The sequence below is a fragment of the Malaclemys terrapin genome, chromosome 2 (genome assembly GCF_027887155.1).
Source record: "Malaclemys terrapin pileata isolate rMalTer1 chromosome 2, rMalTer1.hap1, whole genome shotgun sequence".
Lineage (NCBI taxonomy): Eukaryota > Metazoa > Chordata > Testudines > Emydidae > Malaclemys > Malaclemys terrapin.
Window position 1 is genome coordinate 75424866 of NC_071506.1, and position 27848 is coordinate 75452713.

General features: G+C 42.7%; 1 protein-coding gene across 1 annotated transcript; it reads right to left on the reverse strand.

Moving 5' to 3' along the window:
• Positions 1–2906: 2906 nt before the first annotated feature.
• Positions 2907–27613, reverse strand: RNF125 (ring finger protein 125). Its single transcript, XM_054017573.1, is given in 7 exon segments — positions 2907–3810; positions 4886–4993; positions 7825–7886; positions 7889–7914; positions 8445–8539; positions 11568–11721; positions 27432–27613. Coding segments are annotated over 7 exon segments (720 nt in total). The 3' UTR covers positions 2907–3717.
• Between the last annotated feature and the right edge of the window lie 235 nt (positions 27614–27848).

Consider the following 27848-nt stretch of genomic DNA (forward strand, 5'->3'; position numbering starts at 1 on the left):
GCTCAGGCGGGTGTGTCGGCGGCTCAGTGGTACCCCAGTTCCAGTTGGCACCCTGGGGGGAACACATCACAAACAGCTCTTTATACCAGCCCAGAAGCAGTTGTGCAAGCCAATGAGGTTAATTCTTTCCTGTTTGAATTATACATGGGAACTAGGCAGGGATGTTCATTGCCTCCTTTACTCTTCACATTGCAGAGGACAGAACTAGTGAATTTATCTCAAGAATAAAACTTGCAGGAATACATCAGAAAAAAACACTGATGACATAATGTTGTTTTTATCTAACCTGAACATTTCTCTAAAATTAGAGTCTAAAGAAATCTTTGGTCTGGTTTAAAGTGAATTATGCCAGATTTTAAATACTAGTTATAAATGTGCCCAATTTAGAGAACCTATTCCTCTATAAAACATTGGGGTACAAATGGGCAACAAATTCTATAAAATACTGGTGAATTCAACTCTCAAACATCCAATGAGAGCTATATGATTTAAATGTCAAATCGCTGTTTCAGCGAATGAAAAAAGATTTGGGGTGTGGGGAAAGTATACAATGTATTGGTTAGGAAAAATAGTCAAAATGACTATTCTGCCAAGGATATCTTTCTTGTTTCACAATATTCCTATAATCATCCTAGACAAAACTCTAGCAGGAATAGAGACTGTTTGAATTTATATGTAATAAAAAAAAAAAAACAGTGCAGATACTTTGTACAGACCCACTAAACAGGGTGGACTAGCTGTTCCAAATATATGGTACTATCAACCCAAAATATTAGTGGATTGGGGTGCTCTAATTCAGCTAAACACTGGGTCTTTACTGAGTAAGAAAATGGTGGCAATGTAAATATTGCTAGGTTACCAGTTTAATAAAAAATCACACTCTTCAGCAATTTATATATATCCTTTAGCAAAGACTACTCTGTGGTTTATGATAGAACTCGAAATGCAATATTTTTCTTCACCATTGAAACCCAATGCAAATAATCCAGATTTTAAATCAAATCACAGATCAGCGTTTTAAGGGTTCTGTGAGCCATATAATATGTATGGCTGGCCAGCTGTTCACTGAAGAAACTTTTTTCTAACTTCTTAGAAATCAAAACTATAACTCACCTGCTCTCCCATAGTACAAATATTTTCAAGGTAGGCATTATGCTTATCAACATTATAGAAAAGTTGTTTTATAGAGAAACTTTAGTAGACATGCTGGCTTTTGGTGGATTTGGGGAAAAAAATAAACTAATTTATTTCTGTCTTTGTAGTCAACATTCCTAACAAAGAAGTGTCCATATATGACATGGTGGGGGGAAAAGATTTGGATGACAGATTGATTTGGAAAAGATGAGAAACCTCAGTTTGTATTATGGTAAATAAAAATGTCTTTATGATACTCTTTCAATGGTACCTCACATCAGTCAGGTTAAAAATATATAGAGATTTTCATGCATATATGGTGGATATGTCCAGTTAGAGAGTGTTGGGATGTGATTAGTAACTAAATATTACAAATTATTGGATATTTATTACCAAATGACCCTTTACTAATCCTTCTGGGCTTCCTAACAGAAGTGTTCAGACTCAAAGAAATGAAGAATTAATCTGTCATCTGCTAGTAGCTGGTAGGCTGCTGATAGCTTCTCATTGGAAAAAAGAAAAATAGCCCAAAATTAGAGGAATCATTCCAAAAACTATGGGAGTTTGTTATAGAAATATTGATGCATGTTATGTATCCAGCAAAACAGACAAGGACAAACAGATACTTAGATATGTGGTTACTGTTTAGCCAATACTCTTACAAAGTACTGCAGAAATCCCAGCATACCTATCCAATGGTTTTGAATATTAAGGTTTGATGTACACACCTGGTTAGATAAATATGAGCAGTCAGTACTTTCACTCAGTTTAATAAAATCACCAGAAACATGACTTGGGTGTTGTAAAGAGGCTGACTCTGTAATATGCTAACACCGGCTAAATAGAGATTTCATTATTATAATTACGTATTGCATGTTTCCTCAGACAAAATGATTGTAATGATTCGTGTTTTATTTCTGATGATTACATGGCAGTGCTTTGACTCCTGAGTTCTGTTCCCAGCTCTGCTACTACCTTTTGGGGTACATGCACACTGGGAAAATTTGAAGCCTTTTTTTAATTTTTGCGTTGATGCAGCTTCCCTGATGCTACTAGTGATAGCAGCTGCAGTGTAGACAGGACAGTTTTTCCACACTTTGTTTTGAGGATTGGAAAAGGGGTGAATCTTACAAATCCTGTTCATATCCAGCACAGGTTGAAAGTCATCATGGCCTTGTGGTTAAAGCAAGTGACTGGGAGTCAGGGAGATCTGTGGTATTTCAGGCTCTGCTGCAGCTTTCTTGTGTTGCTTTAAGCAAGACACTTAACTTCTCTTGTGCTTCAGTTTCCACATCTGTAAATAGGGAATACATTTTACTTACTTCATAGGGATGTTATGAAGCTAAATTAATTACTGTTGGTAAAGAGGGTTAGATACTATAGAAAGCAAAATATGATAAAAAGAAAGTGCTAGTCCATTTGAACTTTATTCAGTAGACTGCAGTAATTATTGATTAGCAGCTTCTGGAAGGGGAAGAAAGTGGGCTGTTGACCTCAAAGAAGTAAACTACAGGGAGGTTTATGTGAAGGTGTTCATGTTGTTAACGTTATTGTAAATCTTAATCCTTTAATAAAGCTGTGACCTTGATGTTGACAGGTAGTATGCCATAGAGCAATATATAGTGTGGCACCAACCTTGTAAATCTCATGTCATTTTTGCCACTGTCATAGACAACATGTAAAAAGAAATCAGACAGCAGAGGTTTATGAAGAACATTTATTTGAAGGAAAGCCTTTTAAATCAGACTATTTTTTTTAGATGAAATCAATGGCCCTGCCAACTTTTTATTCCTCACAATAAAACATATTTGTGAAATTAAATCAACAATGAAAATGTGTAGAATTACACACAGAAGTTTGTGTGCTTACTTCTCTGTTGGAGGTACATTTTGAAACAATTCTATAGCCCTATCTTCTGGTCACTTTAGAACAGGGGTGGCCAAACGTACTGACCCTCTGAGCCGCATACGACAAACTTCAGAAGTTTGAGAGCCAGGGTGCGATTGCCGGGGCTCCTGCCCCACAGGAGGCACCTGCTGATGTCCTGAGCCCCGGCAGGCATGCCCTGCAGGGCTGAAGCCCTGGGACCCCATCCCTGCTGGGCAGAGAAGACCCTAGCCCCACCACCCTGGTGCAGGCCAGAAGCGCTGAGTGCCCCCCCAGTCTGATAGGCTACATAATTCAAAAAAGGCTGTGCCTTGTTTGCTGTCTGTCCCAAGCATTGCAACATCAGCAGCAGTATCATGGAGACTCTGGCCTGCTCGTGGAATGTGCAATCACAAGCTGCTCTCTGCTCCAGTCATTGCCTTTCCTTTGTATAAAGGTAAAGGTGTTTGTCAATGAGCAATAAGGTAGTACAGGCAGACAGTGACTATTGCATTTTAGGTGTTCAAAACCAGCAATATGGCAGTGTGATCTTTTACATTTTTCTGTGATGGAGTTGGAATTTAATTTAAAAACAAAACTATTTTTTAAGTCAACCTGTTTAGGTCTAAAATCTGACAATGTCCCGGTAACTGTAAAAACTGAATTTGAATGAACAATGTAATCTGTTGAACATCTATCCCACCCTTTTCAGTAGAATTATGTGCTGTTTGGATGATTCACTTGTATATATTCTAAAAATGACTGGTATAGAATGTTTTCAATAAGGGCTTCTTCTACTATGTTTATATCCTGGAATAAGAAAAGAAAAAGATATTTAGGCATGCAGATAAAAACAAATACTGCTTTAACAAGCTACTTCTATTCTTGAGAGCTTGCTTAGACCATGACCCAACTAAACGTTGATTTCAATGGAACTATGTGCATGCTTAAAGTTAAGCACATACATAAGTAGTTTGCAGGATTGGGGACTTATTTTATACTACTCAATTTTAAGCACTGACAGTTTATAGTGGGAGAAATCTTTACTATGAAACAAATGTAATTATAAAAGGAAGAATTCCAGAGGAGACAGACAAGTAAAATATGATATGCAAACACCAGTAACTCCTATGTTATTTATTACAGGCCCCAGACATAGAGATGCATATTATATAATTACATATCTAAATAACAAAATGTTGCATATCTCAGCACTCTATTGCAAACAAGATAAAAAAATACATTAGCCATCAATAAAATATTACCCAACACAGGTGTATTGCTCTTATATGCACGTAGTATAGATTAACATTTTATTGATGGCACATGTGGTTCTCTCAAGTCTGGCAGCACTTTCTCAGGGGTCTGCCCTCACTTTAGAAAGTATTAGATTCATCTCTTTTTTTCAGGATGGTGTCTGAATGGACGTCAGTCAAGGCGATAAAGGAAACCACTGAAAAATGTTTTTTGGAATTTTTAATATTTTTTTGACTCTTGTGATGTATAGTCTAAATTTTATTGAGTTAGGAAAGTGTAAGTAGCTGTTGTTTAATAGCTCAATCCATTGAAGCCAGTGGGGTAAGTTGAGGAACAGAGAGAGGCTAAGTATTTGCCAAAAGTCACACAACTTAGTAGCAGAACTGGGAAAAGAATCCATGTCTCCCAACTTTGTCTTGTGTTCTTACCATTAGAGTCGGGGTTCTTACCATTAGAGTGTTGCTCCCATTCATATCTGTTACATCTTCTTAACATCACAACATGCCCTAAGCATGACATTCTGGCAATCTAATGCATACGCTCACATGACATATTGATTGTCAGAGGTACGGAGGGACATATGTAAAGAAGTCAGGACAGTAGCTTATAAAAATGATTATTTACTCACTATGTAGTCTTCATGGTTGAATGTGTGTCTGAGTTGAAGATGCCTTATAAAATTCCTGCTAAAATAGCTTGGATCTCCACCAGGTATTAAACGACAAATTGGACAGTACTGTAAGCAGGGGAAAAACTATAACTATTGAGTTTTCATTACGAAGACATTGCAGAAGGAAATATCAGTGATAAGGGGAGAGTGAAATATCTGGAACAGTAATAGCTAAATGACATTCTCTGAGTGACATACATTTACTGCCAGACGCAATACACCCGCAGTCCAGCTGTAAAATTAGGTTAATCCCAGTTGCGTGTTTTCTGTTCAGTAGATACCCATGGGGATGTCTGTCTGCCCTCATCTCATGCTTAACTCCTTCCCTGGTACTGGCTAACCCAAGAGTGTTTAAATGAAATGTTATTTGTGGTGCTCCCAACCTATGTGCTACATGATTTATTCTTCCACTGAAAATAATGGGGCATCCACTGAAAATAATGGGGCTCCCACTTACATATGTGGTGGATTACTGTACAACTTAAAACAAAAATACCTTCATTGTTTTGGAAGGAGATTTTAGTTCCTTCGTAATTTTTGGTCCTCTGCAATATAGCTAACCATTGTAATTGTTGCAACATTTAGTTCAAATAATATCATAAAAATATTAGTACACACTTAAAACAGCATTTGAATAACATGCTTATAGCAAAGTGTAAAAGGCTAACTTATTGATTAATACTTTTAGAGCTAAATCCTGCTCTGTGCTCTTCTGGTATGAAAGAGGAGGTAGAAACAGCAGACTAGAATCTCTCCATGAACCTCAACTGAGCACGCTCAGAAACAGATATCTAATGTGCCAACCCACACAATACATCCCATGGAGGATGGACGGTCTAGTTATTACTTAGTCCTGCCTTGAGTGCAGAGGAGTGGACTAGATGACATACTGAGGTCCCTTCCAGTCCTATCCTTCTAGGGTTTCAAGATTAAGGGGAGAGGCCAGTCTCTAATTGCAACCACTGTCCTATGGAGTATTTCCCCAGCCTGCCCTGGAGAACTCTTTGCTATGTGGCAGGATTCTGGTAGCAAATTATGCAATAAACAGTGTCTATCCGCTTGCTGTACCAGATAGTCACGTTTATAGATCATGTTGCTATGACATCAGTGTGACAGAGAAATTTCTTGACTCTTTTTGGGGTTTGTTCTATAATCTAAACATTATTTAAATTAAACTATAGTTTGTATATTTGTGTGAGGTTTTCAAGGACGATGTTAGACTATTTTAATGAAATGCTGTGTAATGTATATTATTTACTGGTCTATAAGGGATAAACTTGTTTAATTGTGGAGTGAGATCTTTTAACACAAGAGGGTTAACTAAGTTTTAAGGGGCTTATTCTGCCCCATAACTACACACAGCTACTGTTTATGCATTTGCTCTAAGTACTATAAATAAACTTATTTATGCTAAAAAATATAACATTTTTGTCTGGCGATTACCAAGTTGGCTTCTATATGTGCTGAACAATCAGTGGACTTGAACAAATAAATGCTGAACCTAATTTAAAACCACACAACTAAAATTTGGCAAAATATGGTCTGCTAGGGTAGTAACTCTTAATGGTGAACCCAATCTTTAACTGTAACCTTATTTATTCTTCCCTTAATTTGTATTCTCAGTACTACAGACACCAGGGGTGGGTAAATTATGGCCCAGGGGCCGCATCCGGCCCCTTAGCCGTTTTAATCTGGCCCTTGAGCTCCCAACGGGGAGCAGGGTCCGAGGTTTGCCCTGCTCCGCATGCGCCGGGGCTCCGCGCAGCTCCCGGAAGCAGTGGGATGTCCCCACTCCGGCTTCTACACGTAGGGGCAGCCAGAGGGCTCCGCACGCTGCCTCTGCCCCAAGCACTGCCCCTGCAGCTCCCATTGGCCGGGAACCGTGAGCATTCATGGCTGGTCATACAATTTTCAAACCTAGATGTGGCCCTCGGGCTAAAAAGTTTGCCCACCCCGATGTACACAGACCTACCAAAATGTTAACATCAATACGATAGTAGTTAAGCAGATTGAGAACTAACCTGCACCATAAGGGAGAAGAGAATGTTGTCCTTTGTTTTGTTAGTGATGAGGGATGGTTGTGTCATATATCAGTCATTCAATTTGTTAACTTTTTGATTTGGCATCCCTCAGGATCAGGTCTTAAGCAAATTCAGCTCCCAGTGAAGTCAATGAGAGTCGTGCACAGAACTTGTCAAGATCAGGCCTATATAGAGGTCTTGATCCTGTAATTTGATCCCCACAGTCAGACCCTTATGCCTCACAGAGCCCTAGGCTTGGGGCCATGCTATGTATTTTTGTTTGTACAACTGGAATAATTTGTCCTTGTCCTGTGAGTCCTTTGTAGCTCTTATGAATCATTGGAGTAGTTCTCAAATAATGATCCATAGGTCAATGATCCATAGATTGTGCTAGGCAAGAGAACTATCAAGATAGACAGAAAATATTGCACAGAAAGTGGAGTCTGGGAGGTTAGGCGCGGATGTTGGGTCCATGGAGAGAAATGACGAATACAGAATTTTAAAAGTGGAAGAATCACTGAATCTTGTAAAAATGTTGGTGGCATGGCATTTTGAAAATGCATGCCATTAGTCCAAAGGGCTAACTATAAGCTATCCTTTGGAGCCATCATGACATATTGGGTGTATTTCTAGCGTAGAACTTTTGATACCATTTTCTAGCACCCGTGCTAGCTGGGGTGGAATTACTAGTACAGATTGGGACCAGGCCACTTATTTTTTTAATTACTGTGTCATCCAAGCCAAGTTTGTAATTAATGCTTTTTTTTACCTGTTGTCATGTCTACTAGTATCTACAGCCAAACAGAATCAATCAATTTAATATGTACGTTCAATAAAGTACACATTTGCACATATAACTGACTGCAAGATAGTTACCACTGCTCTCCTTTCTGTTCTATGGTAAGTGAGACAATGGTCCATTAGATCATCTTCATGCACTCACACTGGCAAAATGGACAGGCATATCTGGGAATTACAAAGATGGTATAATTATGAATGACTTTCTTTGTTTATAAAAAAACACGGGTAGATTTTGTTTTCCAAAAAGTAATGAGGATTTTAATTACCCTAAATATTTTAAAATGTTGATTCTTAGCTTTATGCTATACGATGGTTGAAATTTTTCAAAGAAAGAATCTGATTTTAAAAAAGGCCTTTTTTCAAAAATAAAAATGTTAACGAAAAAGCTGTTGACTTGATTTTTTGTATTTTTGCAAAGTGTCACATTTCATATTTGTTTTTTATTGAAAACATTCTCAAAATCATTACTGGGTTTCAGTATACAAAAAAACTGATGACCATTTTGATAAAAAAGTGACTGTGAAAAAAGTGAAAATGGCTACATGTCAAACCCTGTGAAATGGAAACAACTTCCAAATTTTGACCTTTTTCTTTTTTTAATTGACTAGCTGTACTTCGTACTATTTTATCCCAACACCAATACATAGTAAACTCAACAGCACAGTGGTCACATTATGATCATCAAAGGGCTGTACCTTGTTACTGTGTCTCCGAGCTCTTGTAGAGGTCCATATTTTTCTACATATTGCTCACAAGTCCTTAAATGAACTCTCATTTCACTCAGACATACCTAGGCAATGTTAAAACGCAACCTGTTATTCTTTAGCCCAACGGACATGTCATATACCCGGTGGTCTTGTTCACTTGGCATAGCTTATTATCTTTGCCATTCTGAGGCCAGGTTTACATTATCTGCACTACAGTAGCATAGCTATGATGCTGTAGCTATCCTGCTATAACCCTGTAGTGTAGATGCAGACTACAGCGATGGAAGGGTTTTTTCCCTTCCCTTGGATTTTTCACCCCACTGAGTACCATAGCTGTATCAACCTATTGTAAACCAAGCCTGAAAACTTAGAGGCCAGTTTGCTTAAGAGCTATTTTCATTAGACTGGTAGAACTTTAATTAAGGATATATCATAATTTCTATTATTAGCCCAACTTCTCAGGAGTTACAAGATCTTACTGACTGAGCACATTATTTTAATACATTACTTAACAAAAAAGTGCATGTTTTGAGTGTAAAATTAATTAGAACTAGATATCTAGCAGTTTGAGGCTTTTGTCCTGGTTTTCAGACTAACACTTTAGATCGTGAAATGAACTGTTGGAGATAGTGGGCCCTACCCACCGCGTCTTATGCAGGTAAAAAGACCTATTTGATCACATTCTGCTCTGTTACACTGGTGCAAATCTTGACTGACTCCACTAAAATCAACTATACTTTTACTAGACTAAGGATCAAATCCTAGTCCTGACGAAGTCAGTAGCAATAAGTGAGGTTTATACTCACGAAAGCTTATGCCCAAATAAATCTGTTAGTCTTTAAGGTGCCACCAGACTCTTTGTTGTTTTTGTAGATACAGACTAACACGGCTACCCCCTGATAATTGGCTTCATTGGGGCTGGGATTTGGGTCTTACACTGATGTAACTGAGATCTGGCCCATTCACTTTACTTCAGGACCCTGTTACAGTAAATCTTGTGAACCGGGCCCTTTAAGTATTTTCTACAAAGAAAAACAACAAGAGCCTTGTACTCTTTGACATATCAATGACATTTTTGTTGCCTCTGATATGTCTCAAATAAAAAAGAAATACAAAAATGCACATGTAGTAATATTAAGATCCTGCCTTAAACCATCCATTACCAGTGAAATAGTTTTCTGAAATACAAAACACAAGGCAAAAATAAAAATTAAAAATCACACTATTATAATATAACATTCCTGATATGTTTCTCATGCTGTTTGTAATCTAACTAATCAGATAACAACAGCCCTGCCTAAATTTATCCCTTCATTTTGGCATTCCGCTGCAATATGTTCAGCTTACAGCTGATATAGAAGAATTAGGTTTTATTTTGCAGCTGACAAGACAAAAGGAAGTAAGACACTGAGAAAGAAGAATGAGGAAGGAGATGCTGTTCTGGCCTACACTTAAAATCAAAACAGGGTGGGGTATTCATTATGCAGAATGAAAAGGGGACAAGTAAGCAGTGAAAAGTTGTGAACAAAGTGAAAAAATGTTTTGGTTTTGTATATACTTTCAAATTAATGTATATGAGTAAAGTACCAATCAACTGTCTTCCTTGTCCAGATCTGCTAATTCACTCTCTTGCTCTGCTCTGCAAAGTTAGAAATGATGGGTCTAATTCTCTACAGCTTTGCAATTTGTTTAGTGATTTACACATGTGGACAATGGTAGCTTTTACAAGCAAATTTGCACAGGGGTAAATGAGAACACAAATGCCTTGCCTAAATTAAGAAAAAAAGGTGGGTTTTTTTGTTTTTGTTTTTCCAGTTGTTAGCTCAATTGAGGTAGTTTAACTTGATGGGAAAACACCAGTAACTCTAATGTAGATGCAATTTAATACCTTTAGTTTGATTCTAGCAGGTTGTTATAGCGCAGGGGTCTCAAATTCAGATGACCTCGAGGGCCGCATGAGGACTAGTGCATTGGCCCGAGGGCCACATCACTGACAGCCCCCCTCGTTGCCCCCAGCCCCGCCTCCACTCCACCCCTTCCATGAGGCCCCGCCCCTGCCCCGCCTCACCTCTTCTCGCCCGTTCCCTGCCCCCATTCCAACCCCTTCCCCGAAGTCCTCACCCCAGGGGGTGCAGGAGGGGGCTCAGGGCCGGGAGTTGAGGTGCAGGAGGTGTGCAGGGTACGGCAGGGAATTGGGGTGTGGGTGCAGGAGGGGTGAGGGGTGCAGCAGGGGCTCAGGGCAGGGGGTGCAGGAAGGGTGAGGGGTGCAGCAGGGGCTCAGGGCAGGGAGTGCAAGAGGTGTACAGGGTGTGGCAGGGGGCTCAGGGCAGGGAGTTGGGGTGCAGGAGGGGTGAGGGGAGCAGCAGGGGTTGGGGTGCAGGGTGTGGCAGGGGGCTCTGGGCAGGAGGTTGGGGTGCAGAAGGGGTGCGGGGTACGGGCTCCAGCCCAGCACCGCTTACCTAGAGCGGGGTGGCAGCGCCGCGCCCCATGGCCAGGGCAGGCTCCCTGCCTGCCTGCCCTGTCCCCGCTCCACTCCAGGAAGCAGCCAGAGTCTCGGAGGAGGGGTGGGGGGAGAAACGGCTCCATGTGCTGCTCTTGCTGCTCCTCCAGGTACCTCCCCCAAAGCTCCCATTGGCCGCAGTTCCCAGTTCCTGGCCAATGGGAGCTGGGATAAGTAGGTCCAATTGGTCTGACTGGGTTTATTTTAGAGTTTGTTTATATGAGGAAATTGACTGGCATCGCTACAGCAAAATATTCTGCTTGCCCTGAGGCCAGGTCTATGCTAAAAAATTAGGTCAACCCAGCTACATCTTTCAGGGGTGTGAAAGTCCACACCCCAGAGTGACATAATTCAAGGGACCTGAGCCCCAGTGTTCACAGCACTGGGTCAATGGCAAAACATTTCCATTGACTTAGCTACTGTCTCAACGACTGCGCTGGGAGAACCCCTCTCATTGCTGCGGTGTATGGCTACTCTGAAGCACCAACTGCAGTGTGCTACTGTAGCAGTTTAACTGTAGACACAGCCTAGAAAAGAGGCCTTAATCTTATCACTTCTTGTGTACAGAATATCTTTAGAGTTAATCAGTAATGAATGTTAGGTTTGCAAACCTGTGTGTCACACTTTGTGCAGTTTTGGTATACACTTTTCATCTTCTTGGCAATATCAGTAGCTGGAATTCCTTCCGAAGGAAGATAAGCCCGGCAATAAGGACATGTCCATGTATTATTCCTTAAACTTGTAACAATACAGGAGTGACAGAATCTGCATAAAGAAATTAATGGAAAGTGTTCTATTTGTTTTAAAGTAGTGCATAATTATGGTAACATTCCAGTTGGGTATGTGTATATATGTTATCACTGATATAATACGGCATGATGATCAGTTTCTATTGCAGTTCTAGTCAGTTAATAGGTGTGTTTGCTCACAGCATCCTACTCAACAGCTTTGTTGATAAAGTAATGTACAGGTCATTGGAGTTTCTACAATAGGAAAATTTTTATCCATAATGTTCCATTAGTACAGCAACACTGATGGTAGCAAGGGTGACTCCTGTAAGTGCAGGCAGTAAAAATGCCACATTTGAGCATGTTGCCCCTTGACCTGATCAGCCCATGTCCCACATATTAATGCTGCCCCTGGCAGGAATAATTTGCCTGGGGGTTGGTAGAATGTCAGGGCCCTGGTCTGACTATAAACCCAGAATAACCCTGCTTTTGCAGCATCACTGTGCACTTGTGTGTTCACTAAGAGTATTTAAGGGCTGTATATTGGCTTCAAAACAATAAGCTGTAGGTTTGTTTGGCAGATTTCTCCTGCACTTGATATTGTGAATAGAAGTTAATTATGGCAGAAGCTGTAATACCTTCGAAGGAATGAGAGTAGGGGAGGTTTATTCAGACAGCAATATCTAGGCTAAAATAAGAATAGTTAAGGGTTCAGGATAACAAGGGGTTAACTTGTCTGCAACCCTTTTTAACATCTATGTAAATTACTTAAAAACCTGGACAGGAAGATAATGCTTAGGTTACTTTATGTAAATGAAGTGGCTATAAGGTCACAAATGCACAATGAACTATGGAGGCAATTAGATGCTTTTGAATTTCAACGTGATAAATCATAGTACATCTAAGAGTTTGGTATTCAGTAGAAAGAGAACAAATGCAAGAGGGATATAGGGGTGGATTAGGGTGTGAGGAAGGTTTGAGGGCTAATGTGAATTTTGGGAGGGTGGGCCTAAGTCCACCTAGACAAGAGGCCCACCTCCTCAATTGAGGGAGGGGCCACAGAGCCCAGAAAACAAGATTCCACGAGACAACAAATGATAAAACACAGGAGTGGGGGTCAAAAGTTCAAAACAAGGGTACCAGATGGGGACAATAAGCAGAGAACCCTAGACAGCATCCACTGCTTCATAAAGGAGTCCAAGGAGTCAGTGGATGCTGCCCAGAGACACTCTGCTGAGAGCAGTGAAATGACAAGGGAATGGAAGTAGGCCCTACAGTTGCAAAGAACGTCTCGGTTGAGTGTCCTCCTCCTTGACTGAGGTATGGCCATCATGGTCAGTGCTAGGAGGAGGTTGACTAGGAAGTCATATGACTTCTTGGGGTCACAGATAGGGAGTGCATAGCAGAATAGATGTGGAGTAAAGTGCAAACAGAAACTCAGCAGGAGGTTCTGAAGGAGCCAAAAGAGGGGCTGCAATCTCGCACATTGAAGGTGGACGTGCAGCAACGATTTCATCTCATCACAGATGGGACAGGCATCAGGGGCATTAGTTACCATTATTCCTGGCAGACCTAGGTGGAGTAAAGGTTGGCTCACTGGGGTTCCTCATCCTTGCAAGGTGATAGAACACACATCACTGTAGAACATAAGGCTACGGATATGCCCTGTTTGGAGCAGGAGTATGTAGTTATGATCTCTGGCTAGTTTTGCAGACAGAGCAGCTGGATATGGTCCAGCCTACTTGGCTGGTGCACCATAGGTAGTGGGAGGGATCGGAGGACATAGCCTTTAATTTGAGCCCTGACAGCCCAGGAATAGGGGCTGGTGGGGGAATACCCTATTTCAGGACCTGTTCAAGAGAGAAAAAATGGATTCACAACACATCAGGCAGTTCATTTATATCAGGATTGTGTTTACCCCAAGATTAAACTGGAGCCTACAAACTGGGAAAGTTGGAAAGAAAGTGGTATAAGGAACTGGAAGAATTATCTAGTCAGACACCAGTCTTATTGGAAATGTGATAGAATTGGCTTTGGAGATGTCTTTTAAGGCAGAATATTAATATAAATTGGTATAAAAGTGTGGTGTCATGGCGTATCAGAGAGGTAGGCATGTTAGTCTGTATCCACAAAAACAACGAGGAGTCCAGTGGCACCGTAAAGACTAAGGGATTTATTTGGGCATAAGCTTTCGTGGGTAAAAAACCCCACCTTTTCAGATGCATGGAGTGAAAATTACAGATACAGGCATAAATATACTGGCACATGAAGAGAAGGGAGTTACCTTACATCCTTAGAGGTTTTTAAGGCCTGGCTTGACAAAGTCCTGGCTGCGATGATTTAGTTGGCGTTGGTCCTGCTTTGAGCAGGGGGTTGGACTAGATGACCTCCTGAGGTCTCTTCCAACCCTAATCTTCTATGATTAGAAGTGGAGAACCAGTGTTGACAAGGCCAATTCAGTCAGGATGGATATGGTCCACTCCCAATAATTGATGAGCTGTCAATACCAAAAAAGGGAAAATTGCTTTTGTAGTGAGCCAGCCATTTCCAGTCCTTGTTCAAGCCCAAATTAATGGTGTTAAGTTTGCAAATGAATTTAAGCTTTGCAGTTTCTCTTTGAAGTCTTTTTTTGTTGAGGGACGGCTGCTTTTAAATCTGTTATTGAATGTACAGAGAGATTAACGTGTCCTCTAATCAATCTAATTAGCAATCTAATCAATGGGTCTGCAGTATGTAAATTAACCATGTGAAAACTGGCTGAGAATAATGAGTTTTTCATAATTGTCCTTTACTCAAACTATACATTTAAAAAGGTCTAAGGACCTAGCTGCTCTAACCCCCCCCCCCCCACACACACACACACACCACATTTGACTACGAATGCAGGAAAATTGTATTATAGTTTTTTCTTTCTTGCCAGGTGCAGTAGCACTGATCCTGAGGATTTGGACCTAGAGCTCCAAATGTTGCTAACAGTGCTGGAGCTCAGCTGGTGTTAGCAACACTGGGGAAATCTTTGGAAAATGTCCAAAATGTAGACACCCCCACCTAGGCTAAAACAATTCTGTAACACAGTTGTAGTGGTTCTGAATCTTCACTCCCTTGCCCCTTGTATAGTAATTTACACCTGTGCAAAGTAATACTACCAAATCAGACTTCTGAGACTGATGGTGGCATTTTGCACCTACTCTGCGAAGTGCAAACAACTACACAAAGCACAAGGGACTGGTACATCAGGCCTAACATGTTTTCTATCCAAGAATAAACCATGTTCTAACATGATTTGACCTCCAGCCATGTTTCACAGCCAGGTTTTAATCTGGATTATGTTTGTATTTTAGACAGGGTTTAAAAGGTGTTTCTGTTTCTCTAACAAACGGAATAGTCTTCTGTAAACATCCGTGATCATGGTTCAGGTGAGTTGTCGGGGCCCCTCCCCTATTAATGTCACATGGCATAAAACCGGATTGCTCTTTGTCCACTCTACCTATCAAATCGCCATTGGGGAAGGGTGATATAGCATATCAGGACAGATAGAAACACAAGAATTTATTGTATACAGATAACATTCTGTTACTGGGCAGACTTCTTCCCTCTACTGACTAACCACGAAACAATTTGGATACATTTCAGGCTATAACATAAACTACTCTACAGCTGAAATCCTACCATTAAAACAGTTGGCCAGTTTTATTTGCTCAATACAAATGTAAATACATAAACACACTTCTACCCCTATATAACGCTGTCCTCGGGAGCCAAAAAATTTTACCGCATTATAGGTGAAACCGCGTTATATCGAACTTGCTTTGATTCGCCGGAGTGCGCAGCCCCGCCCCCCCGGAGCACTGCTTTACCGCGTTATATCCAAATTCGTGCTATATCAGGTCGCGTTATATCGAGGTAGAGGTGTACCACAAAACAGCCAGAATGGGGGTAGAAGAAATAAGCTCTGAGCTTCTCAGGATGTTGTCCTTGAATCTTGTTGAGGGCCCTATTTCTCTGCTCTCCAAATACAACTTCTGGATGATTGATTGATTGATTGATTGAAATCTTGTGCAAGAACTTGTCTCTCAGGGGCACATGGGGAGGAATTGTAGGAAGGTATTGGGAGGACAGTGGCATAAAATGAGTAGACTTAGCCTGAGTAATGTGATGAGTTGTGCTAACTTGAGCTTTAGCCTGTACCCCCTGTAACCAACAATTACTTGTTTTGTCTGAGCTATTGGCTGAAGTAGGACTGAGTGGACTTGTAGACGCTAAAGTTGTACATTGTTTTATTTTTGAATGCAGTTATTTTTTGTACATTATTCTACATTTGTAAGTTCAAGTTTCATGATAAAGAGATTGCACTACAGTACTTGTATTAGGTGAATTGAAAAATACTATTTCTTTTGTTTATCATTTTTACAGTGCAAATATTTGTAATAAAAATAATATAAAGTGAGCACTGTACACTTTGTATTCTGTGTTGTACCTGAAATCAATATTTGAAAATGTAGAAAACATCCAAAAATATTTAAATAAATGATATTCCATTGTTTAACAGCATGATGAATGGCTTGACAGCCCTTGTTTTTTTGTTTTTTTTTTAAATAGTGGTTCTGTTTAGTTTAGGGGTTTTTTTAAGGGGAGAAAGTTGGGGGATAAATGGAGTGAAGTGTTATTTTTTTAAGCTACTTCACCCAGTTATATTTTTATTTAGCAGGCTGGCCCCTAAGCTAGGGTTGCCAACTTTCTAATCGCACAAAACCGAACACCCTTACCCTGCCCCTTCTCTGAGCACCACTCCCGCTCACTCCATCCCCCCTCCCTCCGTTGCTCGCTCTCCCTCCCTCACTCACTTTCTTTGGGTTGGGGCAGTGGATTGGGGTGCAGGAAAGCGTGAGGGCTTTGGCTGGGGGGTGCAGGCTCTGGGGTGAGGCCAGAAATGAGGGGGTGAGAGCTCCAGGAAGGGGTGAGGGCTCTGGGGTGAGGCTGGGGATGAGGGGCTTGGGGGGCAGGAGGGGACTCCAGGCTGGGGCCGAAGGGTTCGGCGTGCGGGAGGGGGCTCAGGGCTGGGGTGTAGAGGGGGCATGGGCTCCAGCTGGGGGGTGCAGGCTCTGGGATGGGGCCAGGAATGAGAGGTTTAGGGTGCAGGAGGGGGCTCAGCGCTGGGGCAGGGAGTTGGGGTGCAGGGTGCAGGCTCTGGGAGGGAGTTTGGGTGCAGGAGAGGTCTCGGGGTGGGCAGGGGGTTGGGGTGTGGGAGGCAGTGCAGGCTCCGGCCAGGTGGCGCTTACCTTAGGAAGGCTCCCTGCCTGCCCAGGCTCTGCGTGGCTCCCTGAAGTGGTGGCATGTCCCAGTGGCTCCTAGGTGGAGGACCCACAGGCACCACCCCTGCAGCTCCCATTGGCTGCAGTTCCCGGCCTAGAGGCTGCAGGGACATGCTACCGCTTCTGGTGAGTTCTACTGCTCATACATTGGGTACAACTCAGTGTGAGTAAGGCTGGCAGAATATGGCCCTAAATTTTTATTATGCTCTGCTTACTATTTTATTTCTAGCAATTCTAGTCTAAACAATACATACACAATAGATATTTGTGCACGTACAATATTATCATGTGTGCTCTTTTTTGGTTCATAAGCACAGGGAATTTGTAAATTCAGTTAACAGTTGGTTACCAATTTGTTTTGTGATGGATCCATATTATATTACCAGCAGAGTTCCGTTGTCCAGAAGACAACCCTTGGGAGAATGACCCCCTTTAGAAAATGGCAAAATCTTTTTTGGGGGAGGGGAGTAATAATCCTTTTGGATGACGTTTTACTTTCCTTAATTGCGTATAGGTATCTGGATAGTGTGGTGATAGGTGCCTTTAAAAGGTCAGGGTCAAATCTATCTATCTATGTATGTATTTTTGGAGTATGACAAAGATCAAAATGAAGTATGACCCAATGAGATCATGGAGCTGCTCGGGTGGAAGGCAGTATATGCATGAGTAATAATGTTATAAAATAAAATATAAGGATGCTTGAAAAGAGGTGATTTTAACCAATCTGCCATGTAACCCTGTTTGGTGGCAGTCTATTTGACAGTGTGCTTAAAATGGTGACAGCAGTTAGCAGGTTTTTATGCAAGGGCTATTAACATAGGTGCAAACACATTTTTAAGAAATTTTCCTTTGCGTTAAGTTATTGTTTCAGATGCAAACAGCCATGGGCCAGATTCACTTCTGTGGGCACAGGAGGAATGCAAATTATACCCATCCATCTCCTCCTCTGCCTAATGCAACCACAGGGCAGCTGCACTGGCATGCAGATACACCCCCAGGAAAGGTATGTATTTACCTATTAGAAAAACCTTTCCCACTAACCATGCTAGCTTGCAGATTAATTATCCAGTCAGTGAAAAGGCACCAAACTTTTGGAATTCAAAATCCAACAGGCTAGACTCCAAAGTAACAGTCTGAGATGTTGAGGTAGTGATGGAAGCAGAGCTCTCTGCCTTTCAGTAAATCACAGCGTAACCCAGGTTGAGCTGCTCCATTTGGCTGATTTAGAACGCCTTCCAATGAAGATTCTTAAAGTGACCTGTGAAAGATATTGAAAAATTGGGATTGGGCACATTTTTATTTGCTTATTTATGATGCATAAAGGAGGCCTGTAAAGTTGTGTAGTTTTTTATTTAAGGTTTTTTTTTTTTTCTGTTTGTTTGCTTAGCTTCAAACTATCAGATATCTCAAGTCTGGCCTTTCTCTGGTAGACTTCACGTATGAGTGATGTTATTGAGCTTTCCCACCTTAAGTGAGGACTGCGGGTACCCCCCGCTGCCTGCAGCTCTAGAGGCCCGCAGCAGCCTTGAGCTCAGCAGTTCCCTAACCACAGCTAGGAGCTGCGGGGTATCCCCACCACCAGCCCCGGCTGGGAGCTGCGGGGTCCTGGCTGCCTGCAGCTCTGGGAGCCCGTGGTGGCCGACAGCTCGGGGGGTTCCCCCACTGCCTGCTGCGGCTGGGACGGAAGCTGCGGGATACCCTACCACCTGCGGCGGCTTGGAGCTCTGGGGGCTGTCACAGGCAGTGGGGGTACCCTGCAGCTCCCTGCCCCTGAGGGGGATGGGGTACCCTGCAGCTCCCAACCACTGCAGGCTGACGTCATGGAGGTCGCTAAAAATCACGGATTCCGTGACTTCCGCAACCTCTGTGACTAAATCATAGCCTTAACTATAATCCCTGCAATGTAGACATGTCCTGAATATGCCTATGGTGTTGAATCTTTAACAAAGATATCCTTTGTCCAAAGAGTTCATTAGACACCGTAATTATAAAAGTGCTTCCAAAAGCTAGTAAAAAACAAAGTTTTAAATGGATAAAAATAATTTTCCTTCTCAACTGCACACCTTTCAATTTGTTGTCACTTGTGGTGTCATTACTTCACTAGTTTTTTATAAAGTCTTGCCGGATAGACAAACCCTGAATTTATAATGTAAGAAACAAGCAGAAAATGAATACTTTTTTGGTGGGTGGGAGGGGGCCTTTCTGCATATGTTATAATGAAACAACAACGGGGAACAAGCTCAATACTTTTAAAAAGACTGAAAGAATCCTGGAATGAATCCTCAAATATAAGAAGAATAAACAAAACAAAGAAATGGTGCAACCAGACATGTTTTCTTACAAATGATGCTTACTTTTTCTTGTCATGTGTTAAAATCTGTAAGTATTCTGCAGTGCATAAAATTGTAGGCTGTGGGTTATCAGTAGAATTGCATTGTTACTTCACTGATTAATGGTCTTGAAAGTAAAATAACCTCTCATTTTTTGAAAGGTCAGTACATTCATTCTGTATTATGTTAGGATGCAGTTTACTATTGTTTTGCAGTGTTAAATTAATGAAGATAAGATTTTTAATTTGCTTTTCTGCTGACAGATCATTTTGAAAGCAGCCCTTTCATTTCTAATGGCTTAGATGTCACATGCAGGGAAGGTGGAGCAGATTTTTAAAACGAATCATTCAAATTCAGGAAACAGCTTGGGAGATAGAGCTTATAAACAAGGACAACAGGAATCTGTAGAGTATTGCAGCAATTTCTCATCGTCTTGCTTCCTGCACTGGTGGAATTTTTGAAGAGATTTATTTTTTTATTCTACCTGTCCTAACTTCTGATTTTGTACTCAATACCCTGATGTTAAGCACTTTAGAAATTCATGTGGCAAATAAAAATAGTTAACATTATTTACCAGAAAGATATAAGCAGTACATTGTCTTAGTTCAGGGGTTCTCAAACTGGGGGTCAGGATCCCACAGGGGGTCACGAGGTTATTACATAGGAGGTTGCGAGCAGTCAGTCTCCACCCCAAATCCTGTTTTGCCTCCAGCATTTATAACGGAGTCAGATATATTTACAAGTGTTTTTAATTTATAAGGGGGGTCGCATTCAGAGGCTTGCTATGTGAAAGGGATCACCAGTACAAAAGTTTGAGAACCACTGTCTTAGCTGTTGCTGGACAAAGGGCATGATCCTGTGTTCATTGCCCACCCAAAATGGGCACTGATTGCACTGGGAGTTTTTGAGGCACAGGGAATGTAGGATTGGGGAACAAGGCCTTGATTGTTCTTGCCAGACCCTCTCATAGAGGAGTCCCTCCATACCTGGATCTCTCATACCCACATGGAAATGACCACTGATGGATTTGTAAGAGACAGGGAGATAATTATGAAAAAGGGGAATAAGCCTGAGCTTCTCACATTGGTCTTAATACTGCTCTCTGTTGTGAGTATGTCTGCACTGCAATTGGGAGGTGTGATTGCACCATCTTCTGCAGACATACTAGAGTTATTTTTGATGTAGTTAGCTGGACTAACAATAGCTGTGAAGCCAACACGGCATCTAGCCCCACCTGCCCAGAACTCTGGGCACACACTAGAGTGGCTAGTGCATGACGCGGTGTGCTGCTGCTGCGTCACTGCTATTGTTATCGGAGTTAGCGTTGCAGCACATGTAGCTAGATCAATCATACCTCCTGACTGCAGTGTAATCATACCAGTGACATAAACCCAGAGCAATTGATGCTAGCGGGGATACTCAGGACTTGCATCAATAAAAATGAAAGCAGAATTTCACCTATTGCATTTGTTAATATGCAAGTATATGTTGAACAAAAGTGGCATTCTGAAAATTATTAATATATAACAAGTACTGGAAGTTTTAAGTTTTAGATTGCTATATTCCAAATTTAGTAATGCACAGAAATGTATCCAGATTTTTATCCTGATTTTTAATATTTGGTTAAGAATGGAACCTGATATATAAGATATATTTGGGATGTGCCAGTTATTTTTTTGTGCTACATATTTTTCCTAAGAAAATGGGACAATTTTATGAATATTACCAAAATATAAATAAATTATCATGAAGCTTGGATAAGTATTCAAGTTCCAGTCTATATTTTCTGTAGTTTAATACCTTTATATGAGAAAAACCAAATGTGACCCACTTTTTAGTAAGGAATAAAAATGAGACCCCAAAAGGTTTGACATATCCCAGATATAACCAGAATACCCTCTCATATAGATAATTTACATAGCTGTATCCAGACCTGACTGGAATTAGCCAGCTCTTGTTAAAGTGTTTTTTTTTTGTAAATTTAAGTTGCAGCTTTGATTTGGGAGTAAAATACAATTTTTTTCCAATTTTCTGGCATCATACTTTACAGGGGTGATTACATCTCCTTAATGTTTAAATATAAGTAACTTTTATAGTAATATCATTAACTTACCAAATAAAAGATGTAATGACAGTAAAAGGAATACTTCCTCTTCATGTAGTATATGCTCATACATCACACTACTGATGAATGATTACAATAAGTGTAATAGAAGTTATATTTATATTTCATGACAAATAATAGGCAGGCAAAATATCAAATGATGTACTTTTCTATTAAAAAATGCAGCTAAACATGCCTTAATGCATATGATATATTTTAAGAGCTCAAATGCTGGTGCTGACAAATTGATCAGGTCAGGATTACATTCCTGTCAGATTCCTGGAATTTAGTATTTTCTGTAAGTAAATGTACTTCCTTTTACCAGTTACTGTTTTCTCTTACTTTTACATGCTGCTAAAGAGCAAGGAAACAATGTGTATATTCTCTGTTATGGGCCAAACGCTAATCCAGGGTTTCTCAAACTTCATTGCACCATGACCCCCTTCGGACAACAAAACATACTACACTACCCAGGGGTGAAGGTGGGGAGGAGGTGCTGAAGCCTGAGCCTGCCCAAGCCCCACTGCCCAGGCGGGGGTGCCAAAGCTGAAGCCCAAGGGCTTCAGCCCCGGGCGGGGGGCCTGTAACCTGAGCTCCACCACCCAGGGCTGAAGCTGAAGCGTGACCCCCATTTCCCAGGGCTCAGGCTTGGGCTTGGGCTTGGGCCCCAGGCCCCAGCAAGTCTAACGCCAGCCCTGGCGACCCCCTTAAAACAGGGTCGTGACCCACTTTGGGGTCTTGACCCACAGTTTGAGAATCGCTGCTCTAATCTAATTTATACCTGAGTAACTATGGAGTCATTTTATGGGTGTAATCTCACCCTATGTCAGCTCAAAGTCAATGGCAGACATTAGTGATGCTACATGATAAAAATGTCATTAGCCAATACTCAGTGTATATCAATTCAATTTTCTCCAACAAGAATGCAAGGAAAAATAATCAGTGACTAACAAACTATAGGCTTCTTGGTAAATTAGACTGTGCTCAAAGATTAACCACACTGATCTACTTTCTGTATGAATAATGTGTGAAATACACTATATCATGCAAGATAAGAGCAAAATGAATTAATAAGCAATTACACACTTATCTCTAATGTGTGGAAAGAAATATTGCATATGATGGGGGACTTTAATTTGGGAGACATAAAATGGAGGTCTCATGGAGCCAATAGTAAAACATCACTAGAATTTCTAAAAATTATAGATGATGATGATGATGAGGAAGGTGAGGTGAGGAAGATTATAAGTGAAATTGATTGGAAGGAAAAATTTAGACAGAAAAATGTGAATGAAAATGGGGATTTATTTTAGAAGAGTTTATTAGATTACCAAAATACCACAATTCCACAAACATGAAAGAGGACAACTTTGATTAAAAGTCCATCCTGGTTAAGAGAAATAGTGGAGGCAGCAATTATCCACATAACAAATGGAAAAGAAGCAAAGTAGATAGCAATCAATATAAATTAGATATATAATGAAAATTGAAAAGGGAAGCTAATCACATCAGGGAAAAATCTATGGCTGGCATGGCTAAGAACAATAAGAAGGATTTTTTTAAAGTATTCTAGGAACAAAAAAATCCTGGCATGGGTATATAGGGTATATAGGTATACTAGATGGAGGTGATAAAATTATTATTCATGATCCAAAAAAGGCAGAAGCGTTCTATAACTATTTCTGTTTTATATTTGGAAAGAAGCAGGATGATGTATTTCTATCACAGAAGGGTGATGACCTGCTTTCCAATCCATTAGTAACAGAGGCCTTTTCTATACTACAAAGTTAGATTGACATAAGCTGCCTATTGTTGACCTAATTGTGCAAATTTCTACACTTAAATGTGTCTCCCAATGTCTGTTATTGTCTGTTATTCTGATGTAGTAACACCACATCCCCAAGTGGCATTGAGCCATGGTCAATGCATTGAGTTTGATGCCGTACAAATATAGACACTGTGTTACCTATGTTGACCCTAACAGTTCTCTAGAAGCTGTCCCACAATGCTTGACGCTGAGCGCTCTGGTTACAATTGTTAATTCCACTGCCCAGGGTCATGGGGACCAGAAGGCCCCTTCTGCTTTCAAGCCCTGCAAATTTTTGAAGTGCCTTTTCCTGATTGTCCAAGTTGGCGAGCATACGTAGCAGCTCTCCTTTGTTATGCACAACTGCCCAGCTGACCATCACGGTTACATGATCCAGATGTGCTCTGGTTTGGTCTGTGGGGAGAAGAGGCTGTCCAAGAACAGCTATGGACTAGCTGTAGAAAGGTGGACATCTATGAGTGGATTGCACAGGGAATTCAGGAGAAGAGCTACAACATGGATCAGCAGGAGTGCCGTATGAAAGCGAAGGAACTGTGGCAAGCATATTAGAAGGCCAGGGAGGCCAAAAGTAGATACGGTGCTAGGTCGCAGACCTGCTGCTTTTACAAAAAGCTGCATGCCATAATTGGTGTAGACCCCTCCCCACACCACCATGGATACCTCTGAGGATCCTAAGTCACTGGCCCATGGTATGAACAGCGAGGACGAGGAGAAGGCAGAAGAGAAAGAAGAGGATAGGGAACACGTGACCGGGGGCCAACTATGCTGCGAGCCAGGACCTGTTTGAGACTCCACTGCAGTCCAGTCAGTCCTGGTAGTTGAGCACAGGCAAGCCCGATGCAGGAGATGGCACCTCAGGTAAGAGTGTAAATTTATTTCCCATTACAGTGCTGGTGCCCTCAAATTAGCAGGACACAGCTGTCAACTTTTCATTAATTTATTTATACTAGAAGAGGGAGCGGAACAACAAAGAGAGGTAGCACTGTTATTGGCTTTTCATTCCCGCAGTAGAGTTATGCAGAGGGGCCATGCAGAGCAGTTTATGTACACAGGGATGTCCCTTGATTCCTCCTGAGAGATCTTGGTGACACTTTCATGGAGGTACTCTGCTATCCTCTGCTGAAGGTTTCCAGGGATGGGAGCCTTATCTCTTCCTCTGCAGTAGGACACTTTCCCTTGCCAATTGACAATAACTATTGCAGTAAACAGGGTAGCAGCGTAAAGGCCTAGGCGGTTTCAGGACACCAGTAGCAGCTGTGCTTTCTTTGCATTTGTTGCCCGCAGGACTGAGGTATCAGCTAAAATCACTACTGCCTGTGGAAAATGGTGCCAATATTTAGTACCATTGCCCTGGCCTGTGTACCCATAGTTTCACACAACTGACCAATTCCCTCCTTATTTCCCTCACCCCTGGCGGGTCATACCATGGCTGGAGCTGTGAGTGGCACAGTGCACAAGCACCCCGAAGCAGAAGTATCAATAAGTATGTCTTGTTTACAACTTTAGGGGAGCCAGGGGAGGGAGTTCTGAATCTTAACTTTTGCTTTCCTGGGAGCTATACCGACAGTGTATTTTACCTGTAGCTGCTGCCATTGCAGACTTGAAGGGTTCCCTCTCCACACTTGAGGAATGCCTGAGCCAGATAAGGAGAAGAAAGAAGAGGACTTGGGATGACACTTTCAGAAAGATCCCCCTTCTCCCCCCCGCAAGCCAGTGCAGCATCAGACCATGAACAGAGGGTCTGGAGGATGAATATTGCAGACTGTATGGAAAAGGAAGGAGCAGTCAGGAGAAAGGCCAAGGAATTGGAGAGGAAGATGCACCAAGACATGATGGGGCTTTTCTGGTAGCAAACACAGAAGCTGCAGACTCTTGTGGTCCAACAGATTCAACAATCCCAGGCACACCTGCCTTCGCAGTCCATGAACAGCTGCAGCAGAGCACCTTCCTACATACCCCCTCAACATTACACATGGCATATGGAATCGCATCCCTACCCCTACCACTCCACTCCGAAGGACATTAAGGACAACCATAACTTCAAATGTGCTGATTTGTGAGAGCCACGGTTGATGTATGTGTAGCTAAAATGGACATGAATCTTCCTCCCTCCTCTTTAAGCTCTGTTCCATAAATTTGTTAAGGTTTTAATGTATTTGCTTGTAACTTGCATAGAATTTTAACCTGTTTTTTTTTACTCAATAAAACTCTTATTGTTTGGAAAATAATTCATCTTTCTTCGTTCCCAAGATATGCTGCAGAATGGCTGGCGGTATTGAAAGCACCCACTTACTTGTGATTGTGCACTTTGACACAACTCATAGGATCAGTGTCAAACACAGTGTAATAATCATAAATGTGCAGCAAGCACCACAAAAGTAATAGGTGCATTGTTAGTGTTATTCATACAGTTGTGCACCAAGCACCACGTAATTCCTAACAGGCCCCCAAACTGCAGGGCCAGGGAGAGCACGGTACACCATAACACATTACTGTGGCGTGCTGCTAAAGTGCTCTGTCAAAGCCTTCCTGAGCTGTTGAGCCCCTCATGGAGCTCTTCTGACAGCCCTTGTATCTGGCTGTTCAAACTCAGCAGACAGCTGCTTCACTTCCACCCTCTGCCCTGGGGGCAACCTTTGCCTCACAGATATAATGCAGATTAGAGCAGACAACTATAACCAATGGGATATTTTTTTCACTGAGATCCAATCTGGTGAGTAAACAATGCCAGTGCCCCATCAATCTACCAAAAGCACATTCAGCTGTCATTCTGCACCTGGTGAACTGGTAGTTGAATCTTTCCTTGGTGCTGTGGAGGTGGCTGGTGTATGGCTTCATGAGCCAAGGGATCAAGGGGTTGGCTGGGTCCCCCAGGATCACTATTGGCATTTCAACATCACCAATGATAATCCACCAGTCAGGAAAGAAAGTCCCTGCTTGTAGCTTTCTGTTGATGTACTCTGTGGCAGGGCAGTCTGATGCCAAAATAGGGATGTGCATGCTGTGCAGGGCCGGCTCCAGGCACCAGCCAACCAAGCACGTGCTTGGGGCGGCACCTTGGGTCGGGGTGGCGCTCAGGTTTTTATTAATTTATTTATTGGGCGGGGGCTAGCGCGGCACGGCGCTGGGGGGCGGGGGCTGGTGCTCAGAGGAGGGGCGGGGGTTGGCGCAGCGCGGCACTGAGGGGGCGGGGGCTGGTGCTCGGAGGAGGGGCGGGGGCTGGCGCGGCACTGGGGAGACGGGGGCGGGGGCTGGCGCTCGGAGGAGGGCGGGGGTTGGTGCGGCGTGGCGCGGCAGTGGGGGGGCGGGGGCTGGCGCTCAGAGGAGGGGCGGGGGCTGGAGCGGCACGGCGCTGGGGGGGCGGGGGCGGGCGTTTGGAGGAGGGGCGGGGGTTGGCGCGGCGTGGCGCAGCGCTGGGGGCGCGGGGGCTGGTGCTCAGAGGAGCGGAGGGGGTTGGCACGGCGCGGCGCTGAGGGGGCGGGGGCTGGCGCTCAGAGGAAGGGCGGGGGTTGGCGCGGTGCTGGGGGGGCGGGGGCTGGCGCTGGCGCTCGGAGGAGGGGCGGGGGTTGGCGTGGTGCTCGGAGGGGGCGTGGCTTCGGGCGGTGTGGCGTTCTGGGGGGCGGGGATTCAGGCGGCGTGGTGCTGGGGGGCGGGGATTTTGGCGGCACTGCGGGGGGTATGGCGGCGTGGCGTGGCGCTCCGGGGGGGAGGGGGGCGGCACTCTTCTTTTTTGCGTGGGGCGGCAAAAGAGTTAGAGCCGGCCCTGGTGCTGTGTATTGCTCCACCGCTGTTTGGGAACCCCATTGCTGCAAATCCAGCCATTAGGTCTTGCACATTGCCAAGAATCATAGGCCTGTGTAGCAGGAGACGATTAATGGCCCTGCACACTTGCATGACAATGGCTCCACAGTGCATTTTTCAACTCCAAAATGATTTCCCACTGATTGGTAGCAATCCAGTGTTGCAAGTTTTCACAGTGCAATTGCCACTCACTTCTCCACTCTCAGTGCAGCTCTCATTCTGGAGTCACTGCACTGGAGGGCAGGGGTGAGCTTGGCACGCAGATCCAGGAATTCGCATCCAAAAGTTCTGCAGCCATTGCTTGTCATCTCAAGCCTGCATTATGATGCAATCTCACCAGTCAGTGCTTGTTTTGTGGGCTCCACCATTTACATCTGCTCAATGAATGCCACTAACAATCTGGTACTGGTTCTTGCTATGTCCCACAGCAATCTATCCTCCATGAAATCATCATATTCCCCATGGCTCTTCTTGAGGTTCTGCAAATACCAGAGGATCATGCGTCCTGTGCTTGCAACGTTCATGACAATAGCACAGAGCTGTACAGGCTCCATGCTTCTGTCAGAGATGGTGGACAGCAAAATGTCCCATGTGGATTCATCGGATTTTCAAAATAGGTATGAAAATTATGTGATAGAGATGGCATTATGGAATGGAGAAAGTTGCATGATGTGAACTTGACTCCTCAATCCCAGTAACCCCTGCGTGACTCCTTTCTGCCCCACCATGCATTGCCAAAACTTCCTAAAAGTCAGTGAACTGGATAATGACGAGTTGCACATTGGGATA